Source organism: Scyliorhinus torazame, chromosome 9 (assembly GCF_047496885.1).
Source record: "Scyliorhinus torazame isolate Kashiwa2021f chromosome 9, sScyTor2.1, whole genome shotgun sequence".
Lineage (NCBI taxonomy): Eukaryota > Metazoa > Chordata > Chondrichthyes > Carcharhiniformes > Scyliorhinidae > Scyliorhinus > Scyliorhinus torazame.
The window spans coordinates 24838337-24852111 of record NC_092715.1 but is presented as its reverse complement, the minus strand read 5'-3'; the positions used below and the strand labels follow the sequence as shown (position 1 = coordinate 24852111).

The window sequence follows — 13775 nt, the reverse complement described above, 5'->3', positions numbered from 1 at the left end:
AATGAATTGAGTACTCTATTTTTTTTTCTTTTTTAAAAGTATAGTCTGTCTACTCATCAGGGCGGCATGTTAGCACAGTGGTCAGCACTGTTGCTTCACAGCTCCAGGGTCCCAGGTTCGATTCCCGGCTTGGGTCACTGTCTGTGCGGAGTCTGCACATCCTCCCCATGTCTCGTAAGTCCCGTAAGGCATGCTGTTAGGTGAATTGGACATTCTGAATTCTCCCTCAGTGTACCCGGACAGGCGCCGGAATGTGGCGACTAGGGGATTTTCACAGTAACATTGCAGTGTTAATGTAAGCCTACTTGTGACACTGATATAGATTATTATTATAAGCCAATCCTCTCAACTCTGGAATCAACCCAGTGAATCTCCTCTGCACCCCCTCCAGTGCCAGCACATCCTTTCTCAAGTAAGGAGACCAAAACTGTACGCAGTAAGAGGCCAGTGATGGCAGGACGAGGACGTTAACTTAAATGGTTCAATTATCCTCTGGATGGAAGGACTGTCCGCCTTCCCCACCACACACAAAATGCCACGAGGGAAGGTGATGGACTCCACCCTCCTTCTCCCAGTGCCATTGTACCAGCCTTCCTGCCTCGGAGCCGCCTCCACCATCTTACCTCCCGGTGATCCCTGAGAAGATACTGACGCCGCCGATGGGTTTCTGCTCAAAACCTTCTTAGTTTCATTTTTATCCGGGCATCTCAGCAAAGGGAGAACTCTACCCCGATAACTATCGTCAGTTTGCAAGGAATAAACAGCACGTGGCGCCAAGATAAAGTTCTCCAGCGGGTGCCACCTTTATTAACGTCCCCAACAGTTTTATAACGAGTAAATGACAGTGTGAAAATAACATCGGAAGGAAAGTAACACGCAATTTATTTTTTAATGATCGTGGAAATGAATGATTTACTTCCTGAAGACTCCTGGCCAATACGGCCGTCGCTGAACACAATTGTTAGTCAATCTTTCTGGTTGAATAATTAATGGGAGTTCTTCCAAAGTCACCCTTTCCACACACACACACACACACAAACCGGACGGAAGTGATTGGATTCATCGGAAATATTTCCCCTCCTTCAATCTTAGCCTTTCCTGCCGCATTTCGGCCTGCGTTTTATTTTCCTGTAAATCCATTCCATGTAGTTGGTGACTCTTGTGTAGACCCCCGGCTTGTTGATCTGCCCGCAGCCATCTCCCCAGCTGACGATTCCATACAGGTACCCGGTGTCACCCTTGTAGCACACCAGCGGCCCACCAGAGTCTCCCTGCACACACCAGCCCAAGAGACAAAGGGTTAAAAGACATTGTAAATGCAAAGAACATATAGCACAGGGCGGAACTTCTCATCTTTGTCACAAAGTGTCAATCCCACTGCCAGCTTTTCCCGCCATATTTTTTGACACTTGGTCAAAAGGAATCCTGGAGGAGGTCCCGTGATGTCACACTGGCGGGGGCGGGCTTACCATCAGCAAGGAGGTAACTTTAATAAAAATAAGAAAAAGACTCTTGGACATGAGGAACGGGGGCCCCCCTACCCCCAAGCTTACAGCCTCCGATCCCCCAGGGAATCCCCTACGCAGGGATATGGGGCACCCACCCCCATGCACAGGGTAACCCCCGGAGACATGGGGCACCCACCCCCATGCACAGGGTAACCCCCAGAGACATGGGGCACCCACCCCCATGCACAGGGCACTCCCCACACAGGGACATGGGGCACCCACCCCCATGCACAGGAGACACCACCCCCCAGGGACATGGGGAAACCCTCCCCACCCCACACACATGGCCACACCCAGGGAAATGCACCCCCCCTCCCCACCTAGAAACATGGGGAACCTCACCACCCCCTCCCCCACCTTCACACCCACGGCCTCACCCAGGGAAATGCCACCCCACCTCCCCAGGGACATAGGGAACCCCACCACCCCTTCCCCCGCCTTCACACCCACGGCCTCACCCAGGGAAATGCCCACCCCCAGGGGCACGGGGAAACCCCACTATTATCCCATGCCCCCACCAAGGGAAATTTGGGCAGCACGGTAGCACAGTGGTTAGCACTGTTGCTTCACAGCGGCCAGGGTCCCAGGTTCGATTCCCGACTTGGGTCACTGTCTGTGCGGAGTCTGCACGTTCTCCCCGTGTCTGCGTGGGTTTCCTCCGGGTACTCCGGGTTCCTCCCACAGTCCAAAGACATGCAGGCTAGGTGGATTGGCCATAATAAATTGCCCTTAGTGACTAAAAAAGGTTACATGGGGTTATTGGGTTACAGGGATAGGGTGGAAGTGAGGGCTTAAGTGGGTCGGTGCAGACTCGATGGGGCGAATGGCCTCCTTCTGCACTGTATGTTCTATGTTCTATGAAATTCCTCTCCAGGGATATGGGGAACCCCCCTCCCCCACCCCTGCACACAGCTTCCCCCCCAGGGGAAGTACAGGGGGAAACGCTCCCCTTCACGCACACAGCTCCGCCCATGGAATTCCCCACAGACCTCCCTATCAGAAACCCCCGCTCCCCAACACTTCCCCATGGCAGTGCCCAGGCAGTGGTCGCAGCCTCAGGTCGAAGGCACGTCGAGTACCTGGCAGGAATCAACAGTCCCTATGAGGTTTCCAGCACACACCATGTTTGGTGTCACTTCACGACCGTAGACAAAGTCACTTCTGCACAGCGACTGGGAAATAATCGGAACGAAGGCTTCCTGCAAAGTTTTTGAATGTTCAGTCGCATCTGGAAAAGTAACAAAGTAAAAGAGAAAGTAGAATTAGAGAATAATAGAAACTTACAGCAGAGAAGGAGGCCATTCAGCCTACACTGGATATTTGAACTGCAGTCGAGTTGGGCCCCAATTTCCCCCACCTTTTGTCTGTAACTCTAACATCAGCAAGTGTGTCGAAGACTGCGTGCCAAAGAATGCCGTACGTACGTCCCCCAACCAGAAACCATGGCTTAATTGGGAGATTGACCCCCGACTGAAGCATTCAAGTCACGCGACCCTGACCTGTATGAGAAATCCAGGTTCGGCCTCTGCAAAGCCATCAGGGATGCCAAGAGAGAATATCAGACCAAGCTAGAGTCACAGACTAATGTCACGGACCCATGTCGGTTGTTGCAAGGCTTAACCAACATAACGGGCTACAAAGCGAAGCCGAGCAGAATCTCCGGCAGCACTGCCCCCCTCCCCGATGTTCTATGTTCGGTTCAAGCAGGAAACCATCAAACCGTTGTCAACTGCCCCAGCAGCCTCGGACACACCCGTAAGTATCGTCACAGCTTCCGAAGTCAGATCGGCCTTCTTGAAAGTGAACCCTTGGAAAGCAAAGGGTCCCGGCGGGGTCCCTGGGCGTGCACTCAGATCTTGCACGGACCTGCTGGCAGATGTGATCACGGACATCTTCAACTTCTCCCTACTCCGCTCCGAGGTTCAAGAAGACCACCATCATACCGGTGCCAAAGAAGAACCAGGCAACGTGCCTCAACGACTATCGTCCGGTGACCTTGGCATCGATCATTATGAAGTGCTTCGAGAGGTTGCTCATGAGGCACAACAACTCCACACTCCCAGAATGCCTTGGTCCACTGCAATTCGCATACCGCCACAACCGGTCTACAGCAGAAGCCATCATCACTAACTAGCAGAACTTCTCAAGTACAATTGCTCCCATGTCTGACACTCTTCCAGCTGCCTTCCAACTCCTAACTCCTCGGATCCCCAAAGTCACATGATGTATATATGACTGTTCTGTGGTTCCCTCTATTGGTAAGCATTATCATTAACTTGTTAACTCTTTAACTCCCAGTTAATGTACATATCATTACAATATCAAAGCTCCAAAACCTAGGACTTGGCTCCTCCCTCTGCAACTAGATCCTCCACTTTCTGACCCATAGACCACAATCAGTAAGGATAAACAACAATATCTCCTCCACAATAGTCCTCAATACTGGGGCCCAGCAAGGCTGCGTACTTAGCCCCCTACTATACTCCCTGTACACACATGACTGCGTGGCAAAATGTGGCTCCAACTCCAGCTACAAGTTTGCTGATGACACGACCATAGTGGGCCGGATCTCGAACAGCGATGAGTCAGAATACAGGAGGGAGATAGAGAACCTAGTGGAGTGGTGTAGCGACAACAATCTCTCCCTCAATGCCAGCAAAACTAAAGAGCTTATTATTGACTTCAGGAAGCAAAGTACTGTACACACCCCTGTCAGCATCAACGGGGCCGAGGTGGAGATGGTTAACAGCTTCAAATTCCTAGGTGTGCACATCACCAACAATCTGTCCTGGTCCACCCACGTCGATGCTCTGACCAAGAAAGCACAACAGCGCCTATACTTCCTCAGGAACCTTAGGAAATTCGGCATGTCCACATTGACTCTTACCAACCTTTACAGATCCACCATAGAAAGCATCCTATCTGGCTGTATCACAGCCTGGTATGGCAACTGCTCGGCCCAAGACAGTAAGAAACTTCAGAGAGTCGTGAACACCGCCCAGTCCATCACACGAACCTGCCTCCCATCCATTGACTCCATCTACACCTCCCGCTGCCTGGGGAAAGCGGGCAGCATAATCAAAGATCCCTCCCACCTGGCATACTCACTCTTCCAACTTCTTCCATCGGGCAGGAGATACAGAAGTCTGAGAACACGCACGAACAGACTCAAAAACAGCTTCTTCCCCGCTGTTACCAGACTCCTAACTGACCCTCTTATGGACTGAACTGATCTCTCTACACATCTTCTCTACTGAGTAGTACCACACTCCGATTCACCCGATTCCATGTGTCTATGTATTTACATTGTGTATTTACGCATGTCCTATCTTTCTTTTCATGTACGGATGATCTGTCTGGACTGCACGCAGAACAATACTTTTCACTGTACCTCGGCACATATGACAAACAAATCCAATCCAATCCCATCCATCCGTCAACTCCTTTAATATATTTTTAAAATTCAGTTACACACTATGGGCATCGCTGGCTTGGCCGGCATTTATTGCCCATCCCTAATCGCCCTTGAGAAGGTGGTGGTGAGCTGCCTTCTTGAACCGCTGCAGTCCGTGTGGTGTTAGGGAGGGAGATCCAGGATTTTGACCCAGCAACAGTGAAGGAGCGGCGATATATTTCCGAGTCAGGGTGGTGAGTGACTTGGAGGGGAACCTCCAGGTGGTGGGGTTCCCAGGTATCTGGTGCCCTTGTCCTTCTAGATGGTGGTGGTCGTGGGTGTGGAAGGTGCTGCCGAAGGAGCCTTGGTGAGTTGCTGCAGTGCATCTTGTACATGGTACACACGGCTGCCAGTGTGCGTCATTGTGGAGGGAGTAAATGTTTGTGGAAGGGGGAGCAATCAAGTGGCTGCTTTGTCCTGGATGGTGTCGAGCTCCTTGAGTGTTGTTGGAGCTGCACTCAGTGGAGGGTATTCCCAAAAACCGTGCTCTGGTTTCCTCTCACAAGTCCCGAAAGATGTGGAAGGTATTCCATCCCACTCCTGACCTGTGACTTGTGGATGGTGGACTGGCTTTGGGGTGTCAGGAGGTGAGTTACTCGCCACAGGATTCCAAACCTCTGACCTGCTCTTGCAGCCACAGTATTTATATGGCAAGTCCGGTTCAGTTTCAGGTCAATGGTAACCCTCAAAATGTTGATGGTGGGCGATTCAGTGATGACAATGCCCTTGAATGTCAAAAGGCGACAGTTAGTTTTGGGCATGCCCGAGGTTTGAAGAGTTCTGGCAGGGAGTTTGCCAGGGCAACGTCCAAGGTGTTAGGAACACGGGTGGTGCCGAGTCCAGAGGTGGCGATCTTTGGAGTGTCAGAAGACCCGGGAGTTCAGGGGGTGAAAGAGGCCGACGTCCTGGCCTTTGCCTCCCTGGTAGCCCGGAGACAGATCCTATGATTGTGGAGGGACTCGAGGCCCCCAAGGGTAGGGACCTGGATCAGTGACGTGGCTGGGTTTCTCAAGCTGGAGAAAATAAAGTTTGCCTTGAGGGGGTCAATGCTGGGGTTCTCCCGGAGGTGGCAGCCGTTCCTCGACTTTCTTGGGGAAATTTAATTTAAAATGTCGGCAGTAGCAGCTTTCTGGGGGGGGGGGGGGTTAGTGAAAAAAATGAAATGAAAATCACTTATTGTCACAAGTAGGCTTCAATGAAGTTACTGTGAAAAGCCCCTAGTCGCCACATTCCAGCACCTGTTCGGGGAGGCTGGTACGGGAATTGAACCGTGCTGTTGGCCTGCCTGGGTCTGCTTTAAAAGCCAGCGATTTAGCCCAGTGTGCTAAACCAGCCCCTGTTGTGTTTGTTTGTTTTTGTTGCTATTTTTGATGGTCTGTGAAGACAGAGCCGTTCGGGGAAATATCTATTTTTGCACTATGTTAATGTTTAACACCTATTGTTCTTTTTCTGCTTTTGTTATACAATTTTACATATGTTTCAATAAAAGTTTTTTTTTTTAAAAAGGCGATGGTTAGATTCTCTCTTGTCTCTGGTCGTAGTGTGGCGCAAATGTTACTTGCTACTTGTCAGCCTGAGCCTCAATATTGTCCAGGCTGTATTACATTTGGACATGGATTGCCTCAATATCGGAGGACTCATGAATGGAGCTGAACATGTGCAATATTATTCATAGAGTCTGCTCCCATCACCTTTTAGGCTGAGCGTTCCAAATCCCAACAACCTTTTGAATGATAAATCTTTTCTCATCTTTCTGTAGATCTTTTGCAAATATTATTAAATCTATAATAATAATCTTTATTGTCACAAGTCGGCTTACATTAACACTGCAATGAAGTTACTGTGAAAAGCTCCTAGTCGCCACATTCGGGCGCCTGTTCGGGTACATAGAGGGAGAATTTAGAATGTCCAAATTACCTAACAGCACATCTTTCGGGACTTGTGGGAGGAAACCGGAGCACGTTTTTTGGAGCAGCTTGTGACTGAGCCCACTAGGGAACAGGCAATTCTGGATTTGGTGATATAATGAGGCAGACTTGATTAGGGAACATAAGGTGAAGGAATCCTTCAGGAGCAGTGACCACAATATGATAGAATTTACCCTGCAGTTTGAGAGGGAGAAGCTGCAATCAGATGTAACAGTTTTACAATTGAATAAAGGTAACACAAAGACATGAGGGAGGAGCTGGCCAGAGTTGATTGGAAGGGTAGCCTAGCAGGGAAGACAGTGGAACAGCTATGGCAGGGGTTTTTGCGGAGGCACAACAGAAATTCATCCCAAGGAGGAGGAAACATGCCAAGGGGAGGATGGGGCATCTATGGCTGATGAGGGAAGTCAAGGACAGCAAAAAAGAAAAAGAAAAAGCATACAATGTGGCGAGAATTAGTGGGAAGCCAGAGTATTGGGAAGCCTTTAAAAGCGAGCAGAGGGCAATTAAAAAAGCAATAAAGGGGGGAGAAGATGAAAAATGAATGTAAGCTAGCTGGTAATATAAATGAGGATGAGTCAGCACGGATTCATCAAGGGGACGTCATACCTGACAAATCTGTTAGACTTCTTTGAGGAGGTAACGAGGAAGTTAGACAAAGGAGCACCCTGGGCTAGTGCACGGTCAATTCCAGCCCGACTTGATCCCGAGTCGTAACAGTGAAAAGAGATTTTATTTGAAATACCCGAGGTCCTTGGCTGAGCTCAAGAAACTGCAGTCACCAGGTTTGTAACTTTAACACAACTAACCTTTTATTATGTACAGTATTATAATTAAAGTGGCAGAAAATGTAACTGATTATCTGATACCCCTTTCCCATCCACCCCACCCCCCTTTCTAAATACCCCCACTCTCTACACAGACAGACAAACAACACAGAGGGGAAAGGGTGGTGAAAAGGGACAGAAATAATAAATAAAATAAAAGGATAAAGATCTTTGCACTGGAATAACTTCCAGTTAATATCTTTCTGAAGTTCAGGGTTTTGTTTTGGTATGCCTTCCTCCTCGATTTCTCTGGCAAGGTTGTCTACTTTCACTGTTGATTCAGGGTCATCTCAATTTTACAGTAAAAATGTGCCAGGCATTCACTGGTTTTAGAACAATAAAGCAGTTCTCTCACTTCAGCAAGCAAGAGAGAGAGAGATGGAGAGCATTCCTTCTCCTTCCAAGGACTAAATACTTCAGCGAAGCTCTCTCAGAAAGCATCACGCAAGAACCAATCACTGTCTGTTGTCAGGCAGAACATGGTCCCTGGTCAACCAACCAGTTACCACCTACCCAAACGAATTGACTTCCTCCAAAACCGATTCGCAAGATTCACTTGGCGTCAAAGAAGCTGTGGCGGGATTCTCTCAGCCCGGGGCCGGGCTGGAGAATACCCGCGACCAGCGCGAATCGCGCCATGCCGCCCCGACGCCAACGCGCGATTCTCCACAGAGTGGAGAATCGGCGGTATTGGCGCCAGTGTGGTTGGCGTGGCGCCGGTTGGGGGGGGGGGCTCCGACCCCGGGTGGGGCCTCCGATGTGGCCTGGCCCGCAATCGGGGCCCACCGATCGGCGGGCCGGTCTCTCTGGCTGTGGGCCTCCTTTCCTATGCGCAGGCCCTGTAGCCCTGCGTCATGTTGCATCGCGGCCGGCGTGTTTGAAGGAAGCCACTGTAGTCCTGCACATGCGTGGATCCCGCGGCGCCCAGTTCGCGCCGGGATCTGCAGCTGGAGCGGTGTGAACCACTCCAGTGCCGTGCTGGCCCCCTGTAGGGGCCAGAATTAGTCGTCGGGTCGGCTCGTTCACGCTGTCGTAAAATTAGAGAATCCCGCCCCTGGCTTCTCCTCTCCAAATATAAAACCTGGGAACACAATGTCCTGAATAGCTGCTTCAGCTTGAGTCCTCTGCTTAAAGGTACATTCCGATTATGGGTCCACAGACCCAAAATAATCAAATAAAATAAAATAAATGGGAACAAAGGAAATAAACAGGAAGGACTCTTACAAATGTAACACTGCTATTCAATAAAGGAGGGAGACAAAAAGCAAGTAGCTATAGACCCGTTAGCTGAACATCAGTCATTAGGAAAATGTTCGAGTCCATTGTAAAGGATGTCATAGCAGAACATTTAAAAGTGTGTAATATAATCAAGCAGAGTCAGCATGGCTTCATGAAGAGGAAATCATGCCTGACAAAGTTATTAGAATTCTTTGAGGTGGTAATGAGCAGGGTAATTGAAGGGGAACCATTAGATGCAATGTATGTGGATTTCCAAAAAGCATTTGATAAGGTATCACACAAAAGGCTACTTAATAAGATAAGAGTCACAGGTGTTGGGGGTAGTATATCAGTATGGATAGAGGATTGGGTCACTGATAGAAGACAGAGTTGGGATAAGAGAAGCATTTTCAGGATGGCAGCCTGTAACTCGTGGAGTGGCACAGGGACCGGTGCTGGGGCCACAATTATTTACAATATAGATTAATGACTTGGGCGAGGGAAGTGAATGCACTATTGCCACGTTTGCGGATGACGCAAAAATAGATGGGAAGGCAAGTGGGGAGGATGAGACAAAGAGTCGACAGAGGGATATGAACCGGTTGGGTGAGTTGGTAAAAACTTGGCAGAGGGAATATAATGTAGGAAAATGTGAAGTTATGCACTTTGGTAGTAAGGATAAAGGAGCTGAATATTATTTAAATAGTGAAAGACTGCAGAAAGCTGCAGCAGAGGGATTTGTGGGGTCCTCGTGCATAAATCACAAAAAGCTCACATGAAAGTCCAGTGAGTAATTGGGAAGGCAAATGGAATGTTGGTCTTTATTTCAAAGGGAATGGATTACAAAAATAGGGAAGTCCTGCTGAAACTAGACAAGGCGCGAGTTAGATCACACCCAGAACACTGTGAACAGTTTGGGTCCCCTTATCTAAGGAAAGATATTCTGGCATTGGAGGCAGTGCAGAGAAGGTTCACTAGAATGATCCCGAGTATGAAGGGATTTGGAAGAGAGTAGAGTAGGTTGGGCCTGGACTTATTGGAGTTTAGATGAGAGGCAACCTTATTGAGACATATCGGATTCTCAAGGGGTTTGACAGGGTAGATGCTGGGAGGTTGTTTCTTCTTGTGGGTGAGTCTAGGACCACAGTGCCTAATCTCAAATTAAAGGGTCATCCATTTAAGGAGTTCTCCTTCTACTCACACGTGCACAAAGTGTACTCCCGGATTGATTTCTTTATTTTGAGCAGGGCCTTACTGGCAGGGGTGGTGGACACGGGGTACTCGGCGATTACAATCTCAGACCATGCTCCTCACTGGGTTGACCTGCAGGTTAGTAAAGGCAGTAACCAGCGCCCGCACTGGAGGTCAGATGTGGGACTTTTGACTGACGAAGTGGTGTCCGAGCGACTGAGGAAATGTATTCAGAGCTACCTGCAGGTCAACGACACGGGGGAAATTTCAGTAGCGGTCGTGTGGGAAGCATTGAAGGCGGTGGTCAGAGGGGGGCTGATCTCGATCCAGGCCCATAGGGAGAAGGTGGACAGGGCAGAGACGGACCAACTGGTAAAGGAGATACTACAGATTGATAGGAGGTGTAAGGAGACCTCAGAGGCAGGGCTTTTAAGGGAACGGCAGAGGTTACAGGCGGAGTTTAGCTTGCTGATCACAGGGAGGGCGGTGGAACAGCTGAGAAAGGCGAGGGGGGCGATCAATGAACATGGAGAGCAGGCCAGCAGAATGCTTGCACAGCAGCTTAGGAAGAGGGAGGCCGCCAGGGAGATAGGGAAAGTAAAGGATGGAGATGGGAAACTGGTTGGTGATTCAGCAGGGGTGAATAAGGCATTTAGGAATGTCTACAGCAGGCTGTAGTTTTCGGAACCCCCTACGGGGCTGGAGGGGATGAGGCACTTCTGGGAGGGGCTGAATTTCCCAAAGGTGGACGGGGAGCGGGTAGAAGGGCTGGGGGCCCCGATCGGGTTGGAAGAGATAGTGGAGGGCTTGAAGGCCATGCAGGCGGGTAAGGCCCCGGGTCCAGATGGGTACCCAGTGGGGTTTTACAAAAAACGTTCTCTGGGATATTGGGGCCGGTGTTGTTGAGGATGTTCAATGAGGCATGGGAAAGAGGGGTGCTGCCCCCGACGATGTCACAGGCAACGATTTAGCTGATTCTTAAGTGGGACAAGAACCACGGTGTTAAAAACAAGGGTGGCGCTGAGTCAAGAGATGGCAATTTTCGGGGTATCAGAAGACCCAGGAATCCAGGAGGAGAAAGAGGCAGACATTCTGGCCTTTGCTTCCCTGGTAGCCCAGAGACGGATATTATTCACATGGAGGCCCCCGAACCGGAGATCTGGCTAGCTTTCTCTGTTTGGAGAAATACAAGTTCACCTTGAGGGGGTCATTGTTAGGGTTCACCCGGACCTGGCAACCGTTCATCGACTTCTTTGCGGAACATTAATCGTCAGAAGACGGGGGTGGTGGGGGGGGGGGGGAGTAGTTTAGATTAGAGTAGGGAGTCAATAAGGGTGGGACCTGTACATAGGCTTTTGCACTATGTTTATTTTGTTGTTGTTACTATACCAAAAATAGCTCAATAAAATATTTACTAAAAAAAAGGTCACCCGTTTAAGACAGAGATGAGGAGGAATTTCTTCTTTCAGAGGGGATTGAATCTCTGGAATCCTTTACCGCAGGGAGCTGTAGAGGCCAGGTCGTTAAGTATGTTCAAGGCTGAGATAGACAGATTTTTAATCAGTGAGGGAATCGAGGGATATGGGGATAAGGCAGGAAAGTAGAGTTCAGGATTATATCAGATCAGCCATGATCTCATTGAATGGCAGGGCAGTCTCGATGAACATAGGACATAGGACATTACAGCGCAGTACAGGCCCTTCGGCCCTCGATGTTGCGCCGACCTGTGAAACCATTCTAAAGCCCATCTACATTATTCCCTTATCATCCATATGTCTACCCAATGACCATTTGAATGCCCTTAGTGTTGACGAGTCCACAACTGTTGCAGGCAGGGCATTCCACGCCCTTCCTACTCTCTGAGTAAAGAATCTACCTCTGACATTTGTCCTATATCTATCTCCCCTCAATTTAAAGCTAAGCCCCGTCGTGCTAGACATCACCATCCGAGGAAAAAGGCTCTCACTGCCCACCCTATCCAATCCTCTGATCATCTTGTATGCCTCAATTAAGTCACCTCTTAACCTTCTTCTCTCTAACGAATACAGCCTCAAGTCCCTCAGCCTTTCCTCATAAGATCTTCCCTCCATACCAGGCAACATTCTGGTAAATCTCCTCTGCACCCTTTCCAATGCTTCCACATCTTTCCTATAATGCGGCGACCAGAATTGAACACAATACTCCAAATGCGAGTGTTGTATAGCTGCAACATGACCTCATGGCTCCGAAACTCAATCCCTCTACCAATAAAAGCTAACACACCGTCCGCCTTCTTAACAACCCTCTCAACCTGAGTGGCAACTTTCAGGGATCTATATACATGGACACCGAGATCTCTCTGCTCATCCACACTACCAAGAATCTTACCATTAGCCCAGTACTCTGTCTTCCTGTTATTCCTTCCAAAATGAATCACCTCACACTTTTCTGCATTAAACTCCATTTGCCACCTCTCAACCCAGCTCTGCAGCTTATCTATTTTCCTCTGTAACTTGTAACATCCTTCCGCACTGTCCACAACTCCACCGACTTTGGTGTCATCTACAAATTTACTCACCCATCCTTTTATGTCCTCCTCCAGGTCATTTATAAAAATGACAAACAGCAGTGGCCCCAAAACAGATCCTTGTGGTACACCACTAGTAACTGGACTCCAGTCTGAACATTTCCCATCAACCACCATTCTTTGTCTTCTTCCAGATAGCCAATTTCTGATCCAAACTGCTAAATCACCCTGAATCCCATGTCTCCGTATTTTCTCCAATAGCCTACCGTGGGAAACCTTATCAAACGCTTTACTGAAATCCATATACACCACATCAACTACTTTACCCTCATCCACCTGTTTGGTCACCTTCTCAAAGAACTCAATAAGGTTTGTGAGGCATGACCTACCCTTCACAAAACCGTGTTGACTATCTCTAATCAAATTATTCCTTTCCAGATGATTATACATCCTATCTCTTATAAACCTTTCCAAGACTTTGCCCACAACAGAAGTAAAGCTCACTGGTCTATAGTTACTGGGGTTGTCTCTACTCCCCTTCTTGAACAAGGAGACAACATTTGCTATCCTCCAGTCTTCTGGCACTATTCCTGTAGACAAAGATGGCTTAAAGATCAAGTCCAAAGGCTCAGCAATCTCCTCCCTAGCTTCCCAGAGAATCCTAGGATAAATCCCATCCGGCCCAGGGGACTTATCTATTTTCACACTTTCCAGAATTGCTAACAGCTCCTCCTTATGAACCTTAAGCCCTTCTAGTCTAGTAGCCTGAATCTCAGTATTCTCCTGTGTGAATACTGACGAAAAATATTCTCCTATCTCCTCGGATTCCACGCACAACTTCCCACTACTGTCCTTGACTGGCCCTACTCTTACCCTGGTCATTCTTTTATTCCTGACATATCTATAAAAAGCTTTAGGGTTATCCTTGATTCTGCCCACCAAAGACTTCTCATGTCCCTTCCTGGCTCTTCTTAGCTCTCTCTTCAGGTCCTTCCTAGCTAACTTGTAACTCTCGAGCGCCCTAACTGAACCTTCATGTCTCATCTTTACATAAGCCTCCTTCTTCCTCTTGACAAGTATTTTGACTGCTTTAATAAACCATGGTTCCCTCGCTCGACCACTTCCTCCCTGCCTGACAGGTAC

The 13775-nt window shown here is 48.8% G+C and overlaps 1 protein-coding gene across 6 annotated transcripts in view; it reads right to left on the bottom strand.

The window, feature by feature from the left end:
* Positions 1-779: 779 nt before the first annotated feature.
* Positions 780-13775, bottom strand: part of LOC140429121 (hepatocyte growth factor activator-like) — a 128908-nt gene continuing 115912 nt past the window's right edge. For 5 of the 6 annotated variants that reach the window (XM_072515718.1, XM_072515713.1, XM_072515715.1 and 2 more), the window contains 2 exons: positions 2588-2736; positions 780-1271 (listed from right to left, as the gene is read on the bottom strand). In XM_072515718.1, coding sequence (XP_072371819.1) covers positions 1089-1271; positions 2588-2736 — 332 coding nt within the window. In that variant the 3' untranslated portion in view covers positions 780-1088. The remainder of the gene's footprint in view (positions 1272-2587; positions 2737-13775) is intronic. The other variant, XM_072515714.1, reaches the window with a different exon arrangement.